A 19,221-nucleotide genomic window follows, 5' to 3' on the forward strand; every position below is an offset into this window, starting at 1 on the left:
CCGGTATTGTTGCCTGGAAAATCCCATGGACAGAGGAGCCTGGCAGGCTACAGTCCATGGGGTTGCAAACCTCAGTCAGACATGACTGAGCAACTAACACACACACTCGTAAGATGAAGAAGAGAAAATTCATACAATATCAGTGTGTTCAGCTTGAAACTGGGTTCCAGAGTCAAAAGAAAACTTAACTCAACCCCATTATCATTGGAAAGGTTTTGTTCTGTTTTCATCAGTAAGTTTTATTCAACCACTGGACTTAGACTCTGTACACAAGCAATGCGGTATCCCTGCACTCTTACTGGTCCTGCACTTTCCTTTGGGTTTGGGGAGGAAGAGGGGGAGGGATGGTCTACTTGCTTCTGTCCCTCTTCTCCCTCCCCTTGACCCTGTCATCTCTGAAGTCCCTCTCTCTCTCCCAGTCACCTTCTGGCCATGCCCTGGCTGGTTCTCTCTCCTGCCACCTTTTTTCCCGACCCCTGTCATGGTGGTCCCTCATCCTGGAGTCCCAGTGTCTTTCTCGGGACCGAGACCGCTCCCTCCTCTCCCTCTTCCCCTCTCGGAACTGGTCATTTTTCACAACTGGCAGGTTAATGGGTTTGCGAAAAGGCCGATCTCGCCCCCCAAATCTCAGCTGCCCAGATTCCTTCTTCCCACCCAGACCTCCTCCAAGTCGCCGAGGAATCCACCCTTTGAGAGTCCTCTCCAGCTCATAGTCCACAAATATTTCGTGCTGGTCAATGACCAGGCCGTCAGCATCCCGGTAAGCTTTGAGCAGAGAACGCTCGTCTTTGTATTCGATGAAGGCGTAGCCCTTCGAAAAGCCTGTGACCAAGTCCCTCACTAGCCGAAGCCGCCGGATGTCCCCGTAGCGGGAAAACACTTCCTTTAACTTCTCCTCTTTGGTCTGCAGGTTTAGTCTCGCCACAAACAGGGTGAGGAGGGGGTCCCCTGTGACGCCTTTGTTGGGGGTGTATCGTGCCAGCATCGCCCTCCAGACAGCGCGATCGTGTGGGTCTTCGTCAGTGCCATCAATGCTGCCAGCTTTGAGCGGGTCATACTCCTTGGCAATGGGCATCCAATCATTCATGTTCTAAGGAGGGGCACAGCAAGCAAGTTTATGTAGCACCTACTAAGAGCTCTGCCTTCAGTCCTCCAACAACCCCATTAAACGGATACTATTTTAAATCCCTTATTGCAACAGGGAAGGAAGCAAAGGCTGAGGCCTCCCAGTTAGAAAGTAGGGGAGACAGGGTCACAGCCGGGCAGTGGGCCTCCAGGGTGCTCTCACCCACCTCCCCACCCCCGCTCCAGGGAAGACAACATGCTGAGGTCTGAGGCATACATTTATTATCCAGCTTAGCCATAGTAGGGCATGTACAAACTCTTTTAATGTGGCAATATGGATCAAAATCCAGAATCAAAATCCAGGCTTAACCTTTCAGAAACTTTAAAACAGTCCTAGGAAAACCAGCCTGGGAACTTCTATGGAAAAGGGGGTTTTAAGAAACTCTTTACATGTGGTCCAGTGGTTAGGACTGCCAGGGCAGGGGTTCAATCCCTGGTCGGGGAACTAAGATCCTCCCTGTAAGCAGAGTGGCCAATAATTTTTTAAAAAGAAAACAAAAACCTCTGACTACCAAGAATTTCAAACACATACTAACATAAACAATGGCATAACCCTCCATGAATTTCTTACCTGGCTCCAACTATGACCCACACCTGACCCATCTTATTCAATCTGTGCCCCCCACTCACATCTCCCTCCCAGATTATTCTGAACCTAATTCAAGATATTACATCATTCATCTGTAAATATCTCAGTGTCCATTATTACTAAAGGATAAAGACTTAAAAAAAAAAAAAAAGCCATAAGGGAAAATGGTGCTCTGAATGCAGTAAACAGGTAGCAAAGTCAAAATAACAGTGACCCAGCCTCAGGCTCTTCAGTTCAAAAGGAAGATGGGGTTTCTTCTCAGTTCCCTAGCTGATAATCCATTTATGCTTTAGGGGTTGAGTATTGACTGCAATGGTAATTTGAGTCCAGCAAGCACATAGTCATCCATTCATTCTGATACAAGATCTCTCTCTCTTTTTTTTTAAAGAGCGTAGGTAAGGTTAAGTCTGACACATGATAACTGACTTATGTGAATCTGCTGGAATAAATCAGATCCTGCTAATAAGGTGACCACCTCTGTGAAGTTTTAGAGCCAATGCTGAAATATGTTACTTAAAAATCAGGGCTGTTTTGAATATATCTGGTGATCTTCATTGGCTATCTTTTTTTGTTTTTGTTTTTGTTTTGCCTCCTGGCATGCAAGATCTTAGTTCCCCAAGGACAGATTGAAGCTGCACCCCCTGAAAAGGAAGCAGTCTTAAATCACTGGACCACCAGGAAGTCCCATCCTTGCCTTGTTTCATTGATCTCTGCTCTGGTATTCTCTAAATGGCCCTAAAATTCTTAAAATTCTAATCTTACTTCCTGCCTCCATCACAAGGTTGCAGAGGGAAAAAAAAAAAACAACACAACAAAAACACCCTAATAATCATAGTTATCTTGTATAGAACACTTAGGAGGCGTCAGGCACTGTGCTAAGCACTTATCTCCCTTCACCTCTCAACAATAACAGGACACACATAATTCTATTGCCATTTCAGATGTGGAAAGTGAAATGCAAAAAGGTGTCTTTTGTCCCAAATCACAGAAGTAGCTCACCTGTGGAGTTAGGACCAAGGGCTTTTTTGATCCCAGAGCTTGAGCTCTTAACTATTTCCTTAGATGGCTATCGTAAAATATAAAGCTTGAAATAGGGATAGGAAAAAGCAGGCTAGGTCTGGGTGTTGAAGGCTGACGGCGACTCCAATCAAGTGAGAAGGAAACCCGTCCCCATTTGACAGGAAAAGGTTGCAAAGATCCACCAAATGAACCTGACATTATGGTACACAGTCAGAGCTCCTGTTCAAAGCTGTAAGAATTCTTCAAATTAAAATCTGGAGAGAATTACAAAGGTACAAAAGATGAATTTTGTTTTCTCCCTCATCTGCATGCTCCTATCAATACTAAATACCAAGCGAACAGCGGACTTCACGGGTTCTCATTTATCTTTCTAGGTGTGTTTCCTCCGTTGTAACATTACGTTGAGATTTCCTACAAATTTTTAGACTCTCTCTGGCTTTTTCAATTCTCAGTCATTACTTCATAAACGGGAATGGGGATGAATCGTGCGAGGTGGAGGTGGGTTGGGCAATTAGCCATTAAAAACAGAAGTGTGCAAACTGAAAAAGCTCTGGATTGGGAGTCAGAAAACCCAGGTTTAAGACCTAGTGCTTTCTTGGGCAAAATTTAAATCATTTGTTAAATGCTGCTAAATGCCTCTTCACCGCGTTTTATATGAAGATGAGATAAGGTAGTGTCTTTGAAAACGCTTTATAATTACAAATTATTATGCAAGTAAAATCTATTCTTAAAGAAGCAAATAAACAACGAACGCCTCCCCAGGTTGAATCTGCAGAACGAAACTACCCGCGGTTCCCACCAGGTGGGAAACCTTGAAGGCTGGGTCACTGAGCCGTCAGAGCATGCGTAGTGGGGACCTGGGCGCTAAGGCGGAAGTTTCGGTGAAAAGGCTTATGTTTCCAGTTACTACTGCAGCCGCCGGCCCTGGAGGCTACCTCCACCAGCTCCTCATTTGGGTGCGCACAAGAGGAAAGACTAACCCAGCTATCGCCCCCGCTCCCCGCAACACAACCCCAAGAGGTTCCCCGCCACCGCCTTGCCCGGTTTCAACATGGCGGCCCACGCTCGAGCCGACACACGATCCAGGCAGATTCCCCTCGTCCTTCTCGCCAGGGTGGGCCCTACTCCACCTGGCCGCTCCCTCTCACCTCAGCAAAGCTCGGTCTTCCTTTCCCACCGAGGCCTGCCCCGAGCTCGTCGCGACAGAAGATTCTTCTTCTTAGACCGACCGGACCTTAACATCTGAAGCAGCAGATTCGTCACAGGCCGTATTTCCGTCTTTCCTTTTATTGTAGGAAATTTAATCACAGGCATTGAGCATCAAAGGCGTATCGTCTCCGAAGAGAGTGAAATTTCCGCTTTTCTAAAATTTTTCATGAAGATTAAAAAATGCTGAATTGAACAACTAACGAAAGTGCAGCTAGTTGACTGAAAGCCGCTGAATTTCCGTACGAGGAGACGTTTCAGCGCAGGGAGTTTTAGTTCTTAGACACACTTTGAGAATTCGATTCATGTTACGGTTTTTTCCCCCGCTCAGAAAATGCGTGTCCAAGGAAACGTTGTACATATTTTTTGCCAGAGTTTTTCTAACAATATTGTAAAGCAGTTATCCTCCAATTAAATAAATTTTAAGTTTTAAAAAGAAAATGAGTTTGGAGACTTTAAGAATCTCTTGGGAGCTGGTTTAAATGCCTTTCCCTGGCGCTCGTAGCGATCTATGAATTGAAGGATCTCTGAAAATTTGCATTATTATTATTTTTTTTTCAAGTTCCCAAACTGTTCTTTAGGACTCCTGCCTTTACGGTTAAGAAGACTAGATTTAAAACCTGGGGGCGGATGGGGGAAGGGAGGGCCTTGCAATCCGTAAATTTGTATAGAACCGATAGATGTGTAGTTCAGAGTATAGGTTTTTTGTTTGTTAGGTTAGTAATATATTCGGGTAGACTACGACTTGCGGTACAACTTGAAATGCCGTGATACAGTTGTGCTTTTCTTGATGAATGTCTCGTGATTTCTTCAACCACTCTTTAATTCTTACAAGTGGGTCATACCTGCTAACAGCTGATCTCATTTTGATTCCAGTCTTATTCCTAGAAGGTAAGCCAATCACCAACAAATACGGATGTATTACTGTTACTTAGTATTTTTTGAATCTTTATTATGTAGGTGAAGCATAGGCCCTGAATGTCTATAGCTTTCATTATAGTAATATATTGAGTTAAAAAAAAAAAAAATCATCAGGGCAGGCCCCTGGCAGTCCAGTGGTTAAGACTTCACCTTTCACTGCAGGGATGCGTTTCTGTCCCTGGTCAGGGAGCTAAGATCTCAGGTGCCTCATGGCCAAAACAAAGCAGAAACAATATTGTAACAATTCCGTTAAGGCTTTTTTTTTTTTTTAGTGGTACACTTTTTTTTTTTTTAATGAGCAGTATTTGGAGAAGGAAATGGCAACACACTCTGGTATTCTTGTTTGGGAAACCCCATGGATAGAGGACCTGGCAGGCTATAGTCCATGGGTTTGCAAAAAAGTCAGATATAGCGACTAAACAACAGCAAGCATTCCTTAGGTTTTGAACTTCTGGTGTTATCCAAAACTCAAGAATCGGGTAGATTCAGATAATGTGGTTTTTGTACTCATGCTATTTGAACTCCCATCCAAACTCAGGAGCTGAATACATTAAGATAGTGATATATTACTTCTATATTTTGAGGAAGGAAAATTAAATTTGGGGTGAAGGGCAAGCTGCTAGGAAAAAATGAGCAGCATCTATAGTTTAAAATTTCATATTTAAAAGTGTGTGTGTTATATACATGCAATGGAATACTGTTAAATAGGAAGGAAATTCTGATAATTGCAACTTTGGATGAACCTGGAAGATGGTAAGTAAAATAAGCCAGACACAAAAGAACAAATATTTTATGATTCCATTTATATGAGTGACCGTCCCTTGGACTGCAAGGAGATCCAACCACTCCATCCTAAAGGAGATCAGTCCTGGGTGTTCATTGGAAGGACTGATGTTGAAGCTGAAACTCTAATACTTTGGCCACCTGATGCGAAGACCTGACTCGTTTGAAAAGACCCTGATGCTGGGAAAGATTGAGGGCAGGAGGAGAAGGGGTCGGCAGAGGATGAGATGGTTGAATGACATCACCGACTCAATGGACGTGAGTTTGGGTAAAGTCCGGGAGTTGGTGATGGACAGGGAGGCCTGGCGCGCTGAGGCTCATGGGGTCATAAAGAGTCGGACATGACTGAGCGACTGAACTGACTGACTGACTGAGAATAGTCAAGTTCATAGAGACAGAAAGTAGAATGGTCATTACCAGGGGCTGATGGTTGGAGGAAGGGGAGCTGTTTTATGAATACAAAGGTTCAGTTTGGGCTGATGAAAAAGTTCTGGGAATGGATGGTGATTCTTAAAGAACATTGTGAATGTACTTAATGCCATTGCACTGTCCACTCAGAGATAGTTAAAATGGTAAATTTTATGTATGTTTTAACACAATAAAAAGTTTTAAGTATAGGTTTGCACTCCAGTAACAATTGACACAACCTAGCACCCAGATTGGAGAAGGAAATGGCAACCCACTCCAGTGTTCTTGCCTGGAGAATCCCAGGGATGGGGGAGCCTGGTGGGCTGCCGTCTATGGGGTCGCACAGAGTCGGACATGACTGAAGGGACTTAGCAGCAGCAGCAGCAGCAGCACCCAGATCTTGGTTTTTAATGTCTTCCAATAAAAGGAATCAGAGCACCTTGGAAAAATGGCTGGTTCTAGGACTGGGGCAAGAAATACACAAGATGAACTTGGAGGAACTGGTAATACCAGAAAGTAAAGAAGTGCTGAAAATAAACCAAGAGACCCACTGATAAGGACATCGAAGGGACACAGTAGAGCTCCCAACAGCCAAAGAGGAACAATTCCAGCAACAAAACAATGTTATAGTAGAACCCAAAATATAAAACAAGTATCTATGAGTCTATACTGATATAAATAAATGGTTAAATAAACTGAGTAGAAGAAACACATCTCCCATGCAGAACCCCAAATCGTGTCTCTAGACAACTCCTCTCTCAATACCGTGGAGCCAAAGTGCCCATTTCTTAAGTCTGGGTGGGGCATAGTGACTTTTGTCCAAAGACTGCAATATGGAAAAGAGAGAAAGGGGAGTAACTCTACAGTGGAGAAACCTGACAAAAACTGCCGAAGCCAGCTGATTGAGGTCAGCATCAACAGTATAAGTCACTAATACGAACCTTTAAAAGGATGTGATGGGGACTTCCCTGGTGGTCCAGTGGCTAAGACTGTTCCCAACGCAGGAGGCCCAGGTTCAATGTTTGGTCAGGGTATTGGATGCCACATACTGCAACTAAGATCTGATGCAGGGAAATAAAATAATTTTTTAAAAATATTAAATGTACTGTCTTAATCATTTCTAAGTGTGTTCAGTAGTGTTAAGTATATTTACAGTGTTGTGCAACCAATCTCCAAAACTTTTTCATCTTGCAAGACTGGAGTTCTGTTCCCAATAAACAATTACTCTCTATTCCCCTTCCTTCCAGCCCCTGGCAACCGCTATTCTACTTTCTGTGTCTATGATTCTGACTATTAAGTACCTCATGTAAGTGGAATCATAAAGTATTCTTTCATGACCAGTTTATTTCACTTAATGTTCCTGAGGTTCATCAATGTTTTCATAATTCCCTCCTTTTTAAGGCTGATTAACATCCCACAGTATGGATAGATGACATTTTTTCTATCCATTTAGCTGGTGATGGACTCTTAGGTTGCTTAGACTTCTTGGCTCTTGTGAACAGTGCTGCCACATACAACATGAATGGGCTTCCCAGGTGGTGCTGGGGGTGAAGAACCTGCCTGCCAACACAGGAGACAAGCAGGTATGGTCCCTGGGTCAGGAAGATCCCTGGAGGAGGGCATGACAACCCACTCCAGTATTCTTGCTTGGAGAATCCCCATGGACAGAGGAGCCTGGCAGGCTACAGTCCATGGGTTCACAAAGAGTCGGACACAACTGAGCGACTTATGCACACATGTGCAACGTGGTTGTACAAATATTTCTTCTATTCTGCTTTCAATTCTTTTGGAATATGTACTTTTCTATCCTTTTAAATCAACTATGCCATAGGAATAAATGGTAGGAGGAAAGTTAATGTTAACTGTTTTTAATGAGTGGGTAAATGGAATTGAGCTTTTAAATGTTGGGAGTGAATTTGTTCACTTAAATGATGACCCAAGTTTTGGTGCATGTCTGTTCCTACGAGGTGAAGTGCATTTCGTAGAGTAAGCTGTTATCACAGATCCGAGTGTCGCTGGTACTCTAAGGCACAGCAGTCATTAGACGCAAAGGTGAAAACAATCAAGCATCACAACTCAAAGGGAGCTGACCGGAGGTGACATGCTGGTGGGGTTGTTTGTTAGAGTGCTAATAAAGATTTTCTCTTTTAGGTTCTTAGAAAGTTGTCTCTGAAATGATATTGTCTTATCCTTTTGAATACAAATCTCTTGACCTGACTTAATTGTGAGGAGGAGAGGAAAGGAGCCCCTTTAGCTCCTTAGTAATATTCCTTTGACACATTTCTACTAACTCTTCAAAGAAGGAAAACCAGCTGAAATGTTTGCTTTAACAAACATATTTTAAGTCTTTGGGGTCAGTTTTCTCTCTCTCTCTAATTAGGCTGTATACTAGGTGGCGTGGTGGTAAAGAATCTGCCTGCCAATGTAGGAGACTCAAGAGAGTCAGGTTTAATCCCTGCGTAGGGAAGATGCCCTGGAGTAGGAAATAGCAACCCACTCCAGTATTCTTGCCTGGAGAATCCCATGGACAGAGGAGCCTGATGGGCTACAGTCCATGGGGTCACAAAGAATCAGACATGACTGAGCACCTGCTCACACCCTGAAGTGGAATGACTGGATCATAAGGTTATTCTAAATGTTTTTAGTTTTCTCAGGAACTTCCATACTGTTTTCTACAGTGGTTGCACCATTTTATGTTCCCATTAGCCCAAGAGTTCCAATTTCTCCACGTCCTGGCCAACACTTGTTATTTTCTACTTTTTGTGTGAGTGTGTATTTTTAAATAATAGCCATTCTCATAGATGCAAGGTGATATTTCCTTGTAGTTTTTATTTGCATTTCCTTATGATGTCAAGCATCTTTTTGGGGGAGGTTGCGAGGAGGGCTGTGCAACATGAGGGATCTCATTTCCCCAAACAAGGATCAAACCTGTGCCCCCTGCAATTCATACTGAGCTCATCTTTTCATATGCTTGATGGCCTCTTGGAGGGTAATCTGAAAGGTTATCTCCATGACTGTCAAATTTTAAAAATATGATTAAAATGCAATTATATACAAGATAATTATACAGTAAAATGCTTTATCAACCAAGCTGAAGATCTGGGGGACAACAAGAACTACCGTACTAGAGATTTCTATATAAGTTTCACACTAATGGAAGATGTTTTTTTTCCAGTTTTACTGAGATAACTGACCCACAGCACTATATAAGTTCAAGGTTTATAGCATAATGATCTGATTTATGTCTATCATGAAATGATTATCACAGTAAGTTTAGTGAACATTCATCATCTCATATGGATACAAAATAAAAGAATCAGAAAAAACATTTTTCCTGGTGATGAGAATTCCTAGGAATTACTCTCTTAATAACCTTCAGATATAACAGGCACCCCTAGTACTAATTTATCTTAATTAATAATAAGTGGAAATATGTGCATTTTGACTGCTTCCATTCAATTCGCCCATCCTGATTCCTCACCTCTGGTAACCGTAAGCCCGATCTCTTTTTCTATGAGTTTGTTTTTTAAATATTTATTATTTAATTTTCTATATTGATTTGGCTGCGCCTGGTCTTAGTTGTGGCGTGCGAGGTCTTTAGTTGCAGCATGCAAACTCGTAGCTGCAGCATGTGGGACTGAGTTCTCTGGGGATCAAACCTGGGCCCACTGCATTGGAAGCTCGGGTCTTAGCCACTGGACCACCAAGGAGGTTCCTGTTTGTTTTTGAAGTATAACTGACCTACAACACTATGTTAGTTCTTCGTGTACAGTATTATATTCGCTATTCATGTACATTTCAACATGATCACCATCACACGCATACTATCTTAAAGCAAACATTTAGCATCCCCTGCTAGGCACTGAGCTAAGTTCACTTCATTCTTTCAACAGCTCCTTGTGGAGTGTATTGTTGCCTTCCAGGGTGGAACAAGAGCTGCCCTGGAGAGTAGGTTGGAAGATTTAGTCTCCTTTAATGTTTCCCGTACCCACCCAACTGCATTCCTCCCCACACCCCCCATCCTCCACTCACCACCCTGAATAAACATTTCACCTAAGTTAAAAAAAAAAAAAAGTGTTCTGCAAACACCAACTGAAAACAAGTGCTCCGGGCACCACCCTTCCTTCAACCAAATTCTTTTCTAAAGAACTTTGGCTCAGAGAGATGAAGTCACTGACCCAGAACTACAGGCATTTAAGCCAAACTGGGAAATCTCTCAAATCCTTGCTGTTTCTATGCAGGATTTAAGACCTGAACATAATTTAGAGAACAGGAAGAAAGACATACTGAATGAGCCACTCAGGAAGTTAGTGATGCTGCAGGTAATCAGAAGAGCATGAGATTTACGCTGCTTGATGTACCAAAATAGGACCACTAGATATTTCCTATGGGTGGAATTAACCCCCAGAAACTTATGGTTCCATTTTTATAAAACGTGACCCACCCACTACTTGTGATTCCCACATCACTTTTTCCTCTCACCATGCATAGGGCATGACCTTACTTTCGTGCCTTTTTGCAGTCAGTTTGGTTTCTGCTTAAAGGCAGAGGGGGAAGAAAGTGCATCTCAGGGGATGAGTGTTTTTGAAATTATTTTTAAAACTTTGTATCGTGATACATCATTGGGACTTTTTGAAAAGCTTTGTTGTAGACAGTCTCTGTATGTTAATGACCCAATTCATATCTTGTTCCCAAACATGAACTTAGGGAGTTTCTTGTACTTCACATTTTGGAGATAAAAGTAGTTTATAATAATAGTAATCCTTGCTTCCCTGGTGGCTCAGTTGGTAAAGAATCTGCCTGCACTGTGGGGGATCCAGGTTTGATCCCCGGGTTGGGAAGACCCCCTGGAGATGGGAATGGCTACTCTCTCCAGTAAATCTGGCCTGGAGAGTCTCATGGACAGAGGAGCCTGGCCCACTACAGTCCATGGGGTTGCAAAGAGTCAGACATGACTGAGCGACTAACACACACACACACTGTGCACCAGAATTACCTAGAGGACTTGGTAAAACACAGATTGCTGGGGCCCACATCAATGTTTCTGATTCAGTGGTTCAAGAATTTGCATTTCTCAAAAGTTTCCAGGTGACGCTGATGCTGCTGGTCCCTGAAGCACACGACGCACGCTTTAAGAACCTCCGCTGGCTTAAAAAGAAACAGGCCCCAAATGGAATCACTTGTGCTAAGTCCCATGGCAGAAATAAAAACTTTAATATCTCATTTCAGTTTCAGCTTCTCCAAGAGGTGGGACTTTAAACCAATCAGGCTGGAATTTCCTGATCATCTCTAGTACTCTGCTTGATAGATTCCCCACCTTTCCCCTAAAGGAAGGTAGCCTTACCGAAAATAATCCTTTATTTTGTTCATGACTTTCTGGTCTTATCCCCTCTTTCTGCCTTTAAAAATCTTCTATTTTGTACAGCTACTCTGAAACTATTTTCTATTTGCTAGATAGGATGCTAATTCATGACTCATCAAATAAAGCCATTGAGTTCTTCAAGTTTACTCAGTTGAATTTTTAAAAAAAAGTATTTCATTGCTTCAGGTCTTATTTGATGCATCTTCAATCTTTGTTGCAGCATAAGAACTCTCTTAGCTGCAGCATGTGGGATTTAGTTCCTTGAGCAGGGATTGAGCCCTGGCCCCCTGCACTGGGAGCATGGAGTCTTAGCCAAGGGACCACTAGGTAAGTCCCTGATTTTTGTAAATACAGTTACAGCTGTAACTCAGAATTGTTTTCATAATTTCCCAATGGAGAGGGGGGTCATGATTATCTACTAACAGATGGTTCCAATTCTATGAGGGATCCAAGAGTTAAGATCATTAATACTTTATAATAATAAGAGCTAAGATCCACTGATGCTTCTGGTATGCTAGACATTGGATGAGGCACTTGTCAGCACCTTATCTCATCTAATCCTCACACCAAGTTTGGGGGAATTACTTTTATTTTTCCATGTTGACTGTAGGAAATGGGGATTTGGAGCGATTAGGGCATCTAACTTACGTACCAGCAAATAACAACTGTGAGGTTCAAGTTGAAGACTACTTAACTTCACAGCCCTCTTGATGACTGCACTACAGTCTTGGCACATAGTAGGTGCTCAGTAAATAAATGGTTAAATGAATGAACAAAAGAATCTTTTAAAAATAATATCTAAAGCCTAAATACTCACTGGAAGTCATTTTGACATTGTAAAAGCGTCATTTACTAGGTTTCACCGTGTAGCAAAGGAGGGAAGATATGGCACCTCAGAGGATGAATTTCTAGAGAAGTTTCAAGGCAGAAGAAACTTTGAAAAGGACAGTGGCGGAGAAGAGATTCATACCAGCACTGGTGGCTGCGAATTCTAAAGGTAAGAAAGAAAGAAAGGTAGCCGTATTTAGTTCTTTCTGAGAGCATTGTTCTGAGAAGTCTACGTTCCAAGAATGATGTTCTGTGGGTTTTAGTATATTCACAGAGTTGTACAACCATCACCACTGTCTAATTTTAGAACATTTTCATCACCCTGGAAAGAAACTCTGTCCACACTGGCAGTCACTCCTCATCCCCCTCCCCCCACCCCACTCCCACCCGCGCCGGCTCCAGCTCTAGTCAACTACTAAACCGCGTTTGCTGTTGGCACATTTCCTATACATGGAATCATACAAGAGGTATGTATGGCTTTGTGGCTGCCTTCTTTCACTCAGTAAGATGTTTTCAAGATTCATCCACATTGTAGCATCTGTCAGTGATTCATCCTTTTCCTCCTCACCAGCTCTTTACGGAGATATAAATTACCCAAAGGAAATACACAAGGTTAGGCATACAGTCCCCTAACATTTCACCTATGCATATACTCATGTGATTTCCACCAAGATCAAGACGTGGCACATCTTCATCACCTCAGAGAGTTTCCCCAGAGAGTTATCATGAATTAAAACCAAACCAAACCTGGGACTTCCCTGATGGCACAGGGGATCAGAATCAGCCTGCCCATGCAGGAGACACAGGTTTGATCCCTGATCCGGGAAGATTCAGAGTAGCCCCACACCACAACTACTGAAGCAGGAACACTCTAGGGTCTGCATGTCGTTAACTAATGAGCCCCTATACCATACCTACTGAAACCCACAGTTAAAGCCCCTGTGCCGTAACTACGGAAACCCTCTTGTAACTACTGAAATCCATAAGTAGCAGTAGTCACAACTCCTGAGCCCGTGTGCTGCGACTACTGAAGCCCGTGCACCTAGAGCCCACGCTTCACAGCTAGAGAAAGCCCGAATGCAGCAATAAAGACCAAGCGCAGCCAAAAATAAATAAATATGGCAGTGCGTACATGTCCTGTGGTGAGTGCGTACTTCACCAGAAAAAACTTATTTTACCATCTTAACTGTTTTTAAGTGTACAGTTCAGTAGTAGTAAGTACATTCACATTGCACAACCAAATTCTAAAACTTTTTCACTTTGCAGAACTGAAACTTCATACTTACTAAACGACCAGGCTTCACTCCCTGCTCCCCACCGCCCCTGACAACTACCATTCTACTTTCTCTGTCTATGAATCTGTACACAAGATATCTCATATAAATGAAATCATATGGTACTGATATTTTGGTGACTGGCTTATTTCACTTAGCATAAAGTTCTCAAGGTTCATCGATGTTGTGGCATGTGTCAGAATTTCCTTCCTTTTTAAGGTTGATTAATATTTCATTCTGTGTGTATACATTTTGTTTATCCATTCATCTATGGATGGACATTTGGATTACTTCCACCTTTCAGCTATTGTGAATAATGCTGTTGGGACCATGGATGTGCAAATATCTCTTAGAAATGCTGCTTTCAATTCTTCTGGATACGTACCCAGAATTGCTGGATCATATGATAATTCCATTTTTTATTTTTTGAGGAACAACCATATTGTTTCCCATAGAGGCTATGCCATTTTACATTCCCACCAACAATGCACAGGAGTTCCAGTTTCTACCCCATCCTCGCCAAGACTTGTTAGTTTCTACCTTAAAAAAAAAAATTGCCAACCTAATGGGTGTGAGGAGATACCTCACTGTGGTTGTAATGAAATTAGTGATTAGCCATATTGAGCATCTTTTCCTGTGCTTATTGGCTACTTCTATATCTTTGGAGAAATGTCTACTCAAGTCCTTTGCCCATTATTTTTTAATTTTTTCATAGCAGCTTCAACAAAATGTAATTTACATACCATACAATTTTCCCAAAGTGTGAAATTCAGTGATTTTTAATCTATGCACAGAGTCATCACCCTAGAAAGAAACCCCATACCTCCCCCGCCTTAGGGAATCACTCATCTACTTTCTGTCTCTATGGATTTGCCTATTCTGGACTTTTCATGTAAATGGAATCAGACAACACAAGGTCTTTTGTGACTGGCTTTTTGACTTAGAATAATTTCCAAGTAATGAGTTGTGACATGCGTGAAATATTGTCTATGAAGGAAGCATCAGAGACTCCGTGCCAAAGGTTTTTCTTGTACCTGGTCCTGCAGGTACCACCTGCCTAGCACATTCATCATAAGCCGTATTTTGTTTGCACATATGGTTAAGGCATTCTTATCAGTTGGGGTGGTGGGAACCCTCTGCACATTCAAGTTCCCAGATCCTAGCCAAGGCCAACCTTGCAAGAAGTATTTTCAAATGATAGCGTTCTTGGGCCTGCTATGTTAACTATATTCCGCACAGATTTTTAAAAATATAAACCTTTAATTTCATATTGGAGTATAGCTTCTCTGGTGACTCAGTGGTAAAGAATTGTCTGCCAATGCAGAAGATGTAGGTGCAATCCCTTGGGAAGATCCCCTGGAGAAGGAAATGGCAACCCACTCCAGTATTCTTGCTTGAGAAATCCCATGGACAGAGGAGCCTGGCAGGACAGAGGAGTCCATGGAGTCACAAAAGAGTCGGACAGACTTAGCAACTAAACAGCAACAATAGCTGATTAACAATGTTGTGATAGTTTCAGGCGCACAGCAAGGTGACCCAGCCATACATTTACATGTATCTATTCTCTCCCAAATTCCCCTCTCATCCAGGCTCTGCACAGATTTTTAAAAACTATTTATTTATTTGGCTGTGCCTGGTTTTAGTTGAGATACTCAGGATCTTTGATCTTCACTGGGGAATGTGGGATATTTTTCTTTTTTTTAGCTGTGGCATGTGGGATTTAGTTCCTTGACCAGAGATCAAACCTGAGTCCCCTGAATTGGAATCTCAGCCACCAGAGCACCAAGGAAGTCCCTAATTGTAGTCTTTGATGCACAAGTTTTAAATGTTGATGTTGGCAACAAAAATTCAATTAACAATCAAGTTAAGAAGAAAAAAGAATTTTATTCAAGTCAAACTAAGAATTATAACCCAAGAGACAGACTCTTGGAAGTCCTGAGAACTGTTCTGCCCATTAGAAAGCACATTATACACATTTTGGGGACAAAGAATCTTACATCAAAATGACATACTGAAAAGATATCTAGTCCAAGTATGCAGGCAGCAAGTCACCATGACTCCCTACAGCCCTACAGAGTTTGCAAAAAACACTATTTGGCCCAGGGTCAGGGTTCGGGGGAGCCATTCCTGTAGAATCTTAGTTCCCCAACCAGGAAATGGTAAACCAGTTGACCTCAGTTTAAGCACAGGTCTTAACCACTGGACTGCCAGAGAAAGGAATGCCAATCTTTCAAGAAGTTACTGGAATTCCCTGTTGTCCAGTGGTTGGGACTGTTTGATTTCACAGCAAGGGACCAGGATTCGATCCCTGGTTGGAGAACTAAAATTCTGCATGCCACGCAGTCAGGCCAAAAAAACACACAGAAAAGTTACATTGCTAGCATCAGAAGAAAGGAAAAAAAAACTGATCTTTGCAGTCAAGCAGGCATTCGCACCTTTGAGGAGGTCTGGTTAATGTATAATGCAAATACACCTTGCATATGAGGGAAGGAGGAGACCCAAATGGATAGAGAGGGATTTTGTGTTTACATTTTCTTGTCCCGCCTTAAAATGTGAATTTTATTTCATCAATGTAATCCGATTTATCTATTTTTTCTTTTGTTGCCTGTGTCTTTTAAGAAATCATTGCCAAATCCTTTGACATAAAGCTTTTTCACTACGTTTTCTTCCTAGAGTTTTATAGGTTAGGTCTTTGATCCATTTTGAGTTAATTTTTGTATAGGGTGTAAGGGAAGATACTTCACACTTTTGCATGTGGATATCCTATTTTGCCAATACCATTTGTTGAAAAGACTGTCCTTTCCCCAATGAATGTTCTTGGCACCCTGGTTGAAAATAATTTGATCATATATGCAAGGGTTCCTTTCTGGACCATCTATTCTATTCCCCCATTCCTTTTTATGAATGAATAATATTCCATTGTATCTGACAAATGATTCCATTCCATCCGACAAAAAGTGGTCCACTGGAGAAGGGAATGGCAAACCACTTCAGTATTCTTGCCTTGAGAACCCGATGAGCAGTATGAAAAGGCGAAAAGATAGGACACTGGAAGATGAGCTCCCTAGGTCGGTAGGTACCCAATATGCTACTTGAGATCAGTGGAGAAATAACTCCAGAAAGGATGAAGAGACGGAGCTAAAGCAAAAACAACACCCAGTTGTGGATGGGACTGGTGATGGAAATAAAGTCCAATGCTGTAAAGAGCAATATTGCTGTAAAGAGGATAGGAACCTGGAATGTTAGGTCCATGAATCAAGGCAAATTGGAAGTGATCAACAGGACATGGCAAGAGTGAACGTCGACATTCTAGGAATCAGTGAACTGAAATGGACTGGAAAGGGTGAATTTAACTCAGATGACCATTATATCTACTACTGCAGTCAGAAATCCCTTAGAAGAAATGGAGTAGCCATCATAGTCAACAAAAGAGTCCGAAATGCAGTACTTGGATGCAATTTCAAAAATGACAGACTGATCTCTGCTCATTTCCAAGGCAAACCATTCACTGTCACAGTAATCCAAATCTATGCCCCGACCAGTAATGCTGAAGAAGCTGAAGCTGAATGGTTCTATGAAGGCCTACAAGACCTTCTAGAACTAATACCCAAAAAAGATGTCCTTTTCATTATAAGGGACAGGGATGCAAAATAAGAAGTCAAGAAATACCTGTTGTAACAGGCAAATTTGGCATTGGAGTACAGAATGAAGCAGGGCAAAGGCTAATAGAGTTCTGCCAAGAGAACGCACTGGTCATAGCAAACACCCTCTTCCAACAACACAAGAGAAGACTCTACACATGGACATCACCAGATGGTCGACACTGAAATCAGATTGATTATATTCTTTGCAGCCAAAGATGGAGAAGCTCTATACAGTCAGCAAAAACAAGACTGGGAGCTGGCTGTGGCTCAGATCATGAACTCCTTATTGCCAAATTCAGACTCAAATTGAAGAAAGTAGGGAAAACCATTAAACCATTTAGGTATGATCTAAATCAAATCCCTCACGATTATACAGTGAAAGTGAGAGATTCAAGGGATTAGATCTGATAGAGAGAATGCCTGAAGAACTATGGACAGAGGTTCGTGACATTGTGCAAGAGGCAGTGATCAAGACCATCCCCAAGAAAAGAAAATGCAAAAAACGCAAAATGGTTGTCTGAGGAGGCCTTACAATTAGCTGTGAAAAGAAGAGAAGCTAAAGACAAAGGAGAAAAGGAAAGATATACCCATTTGAATGCAGAGTTCCAAAGAATAGCAAGGAGAGATAAGAAAGCCTTCCTCAGTGATCAGTGCAAAGAAATAGAGGAGAACAAAAGAATGGGAAAGACTAGAGATCTCTTCAAGAAAATTAGAGCTACCAAGAGAACATTTCATGCAAAGATGGGCACAATAAAGGACAGAAATGGTATGGACCTAACAGAAGCAGAAAATATTAAGAAGAGATGGCAAGAATACACAGAAGAACTGTACAAAAAAGATCTTCACAACCTAGACAATCACGATGGTGTGATCACTCACCTAGGGCCAGACATCCTGGAATGCAAAGTCAAGTGGGCCTTAGGAAGCATCACTATGAGCAAAGCTAGTGGAGGTGATGGAATTCTAGTTGAGCTATTTCAAATCCTAAAAGATGATGCTGTGAAAGTGCTGCATTCAATATGCCAGCAAATTCGGAAAACTCAGCAGTGGCCACAGGACTGGAAAAGGTCAGTTTTCATTCCAATCTCAAAGAAACGCAATGCCAAAGAATGCTCAAACCACCGCACAATTGCACTCATCTTACATGCTAGTAAAGTAATGCTCAAAATTCTCCAAGCCAGGATTCAACAGTACATGAACCATGAACTTCCAAATGTTCAAGCTGGATTTAGAACAGGCAGAGGAACCAGATATCAAACTGCCAACATCCATTGGATCATTGACAACAGAGTTCCAGAAAAACATTCTGCTTTATTGACTATACTATGTTGTGTGGATCACAGCAAACTGTGGAAAATTCTTTAAGAGATGCGAATACCAGATCACCTGACCTGCCTCTTGAGAAATCTGTATGCAGGTTAGGAAGCAACAATTAGAACTGGACATGGAACAACAGACTGGTTCCAAATAGGGAGAGGATTACGTCAAGGCTGTATATTGTCACCCTGCTAATTTAACCTATATGCAGAGTACATCATAAGAAACACTGGGCTGAATAAAGCACAAGCTGGAATCAAGATTGCTGGGAGAAATATCAATAACCTCAGATATGCAGATGACACCACCCTTATGGCAGAAAGCAAAGAAGAGCCTCTTGATGAAAGTGAAAGAGGAGAGTGAAAAAGTTGTCTTAAAACTCAACATTCAAAAAACTAAGATCATGGCATCTGGTCCCATCATTTCATGGCAAGTACATGGGGGAAACAGTGGAAACAGTGGCAGACTTAATTTTGGGGGGCTCCAAAATCACTGCAGATGGTGACTGCAGCCATGAAATTAAAAGACGCTTGCTCCTTGGAAGAAAAACTATGACCAACCTAGACAGCATATTAAAAAGCAGAGACAGTACTTTGCCAACAAAGGTCCATCTAGTCAAAGCTATATTTTTTTCAGTAGTCATGTATGGATGTGAGAGTTGGACTATAAAGAAAGCTGAGCGCAGAAGAATTGATGCTTTTGAACGGTGGTGTTGGAGAAGACTCTTGAGTGTACCTTGGACAG

At 42.0% G+C, this 19,221-nt stretch overlaps 1 protein-coding gene across 3 annotated transcripts; it reads right to left on the reverse strand.

Moving 5' to 3' along the window:
* Positions 1-198: 198 nt before the first annotated feature.
* Positions 199-4,327, reverse strand: SNRNP35 (small nuclear ribonucleoprotein U11/U12 subunit 35). 3 transcript variants are annotated; one of them, XM_061384608.1, is made up of 4 exons: positions 3,883-4,326; positions 2,714-2,988; positions 1,436-1,582; positions 199-1,090 (listed from the first exon to the last, which is right to left on the reverse strand). In XM_061384608.1, the coding sequence occupies exon 4, from the start codon at positions 1,085-1,087 to the stop codon at positions 350-352; it is 738 nt and encodes a 245-aa protein (XP_061240592.1). In that variant the 5' UTR covers positions 1,088-1,090; positions 1,436-1,582; positions 2,714-2,988; positions 3,883-4,326; the 3' UTR covers positions 199-349. The 3 variants fall into 3 exon arrangements, with proteins under 3 accessions (XP_061240592.1, XP_061240590.1, XP_061240591.1); XM_061384606.1 differs by lacking the exon at positions 2,714-2,988; XM_061384607.1 differs by lacking the exons at positions 1,436-1,582; positions 2,714-2,988 and having other exon boundaries at positions 3,883-4,327.
* Between the last annotated feature and the right edge of the window lie 14,894 nt (positions 4,328-19,221).

The sequence above is a fragment of the Bos javanicus genome, chromosome 17, assembly GCF_032452875.1.
Source record: "Bos javanicus breed banteng chromosome 17, ARS-OSU_banteng_1.0, whole genome shotgun sequence".
Taxonomy (NCBI): domain Eukaryota; kingdom Metazoa; phylum Chordata; class Mammalia; order Artiodactyla; family Bovidae; genus Bos; species Bos javanicus.

What these genes read in the sequence shown, in the direction of transcription:
- SNRNP35 (XM_061384607.1), bottom strand. Translation starts at nt 1,087, where the DNA reads ATGAATGATTGGATGCCCATTGCCAAGGAGTATGACCCGCTCAAAGCT.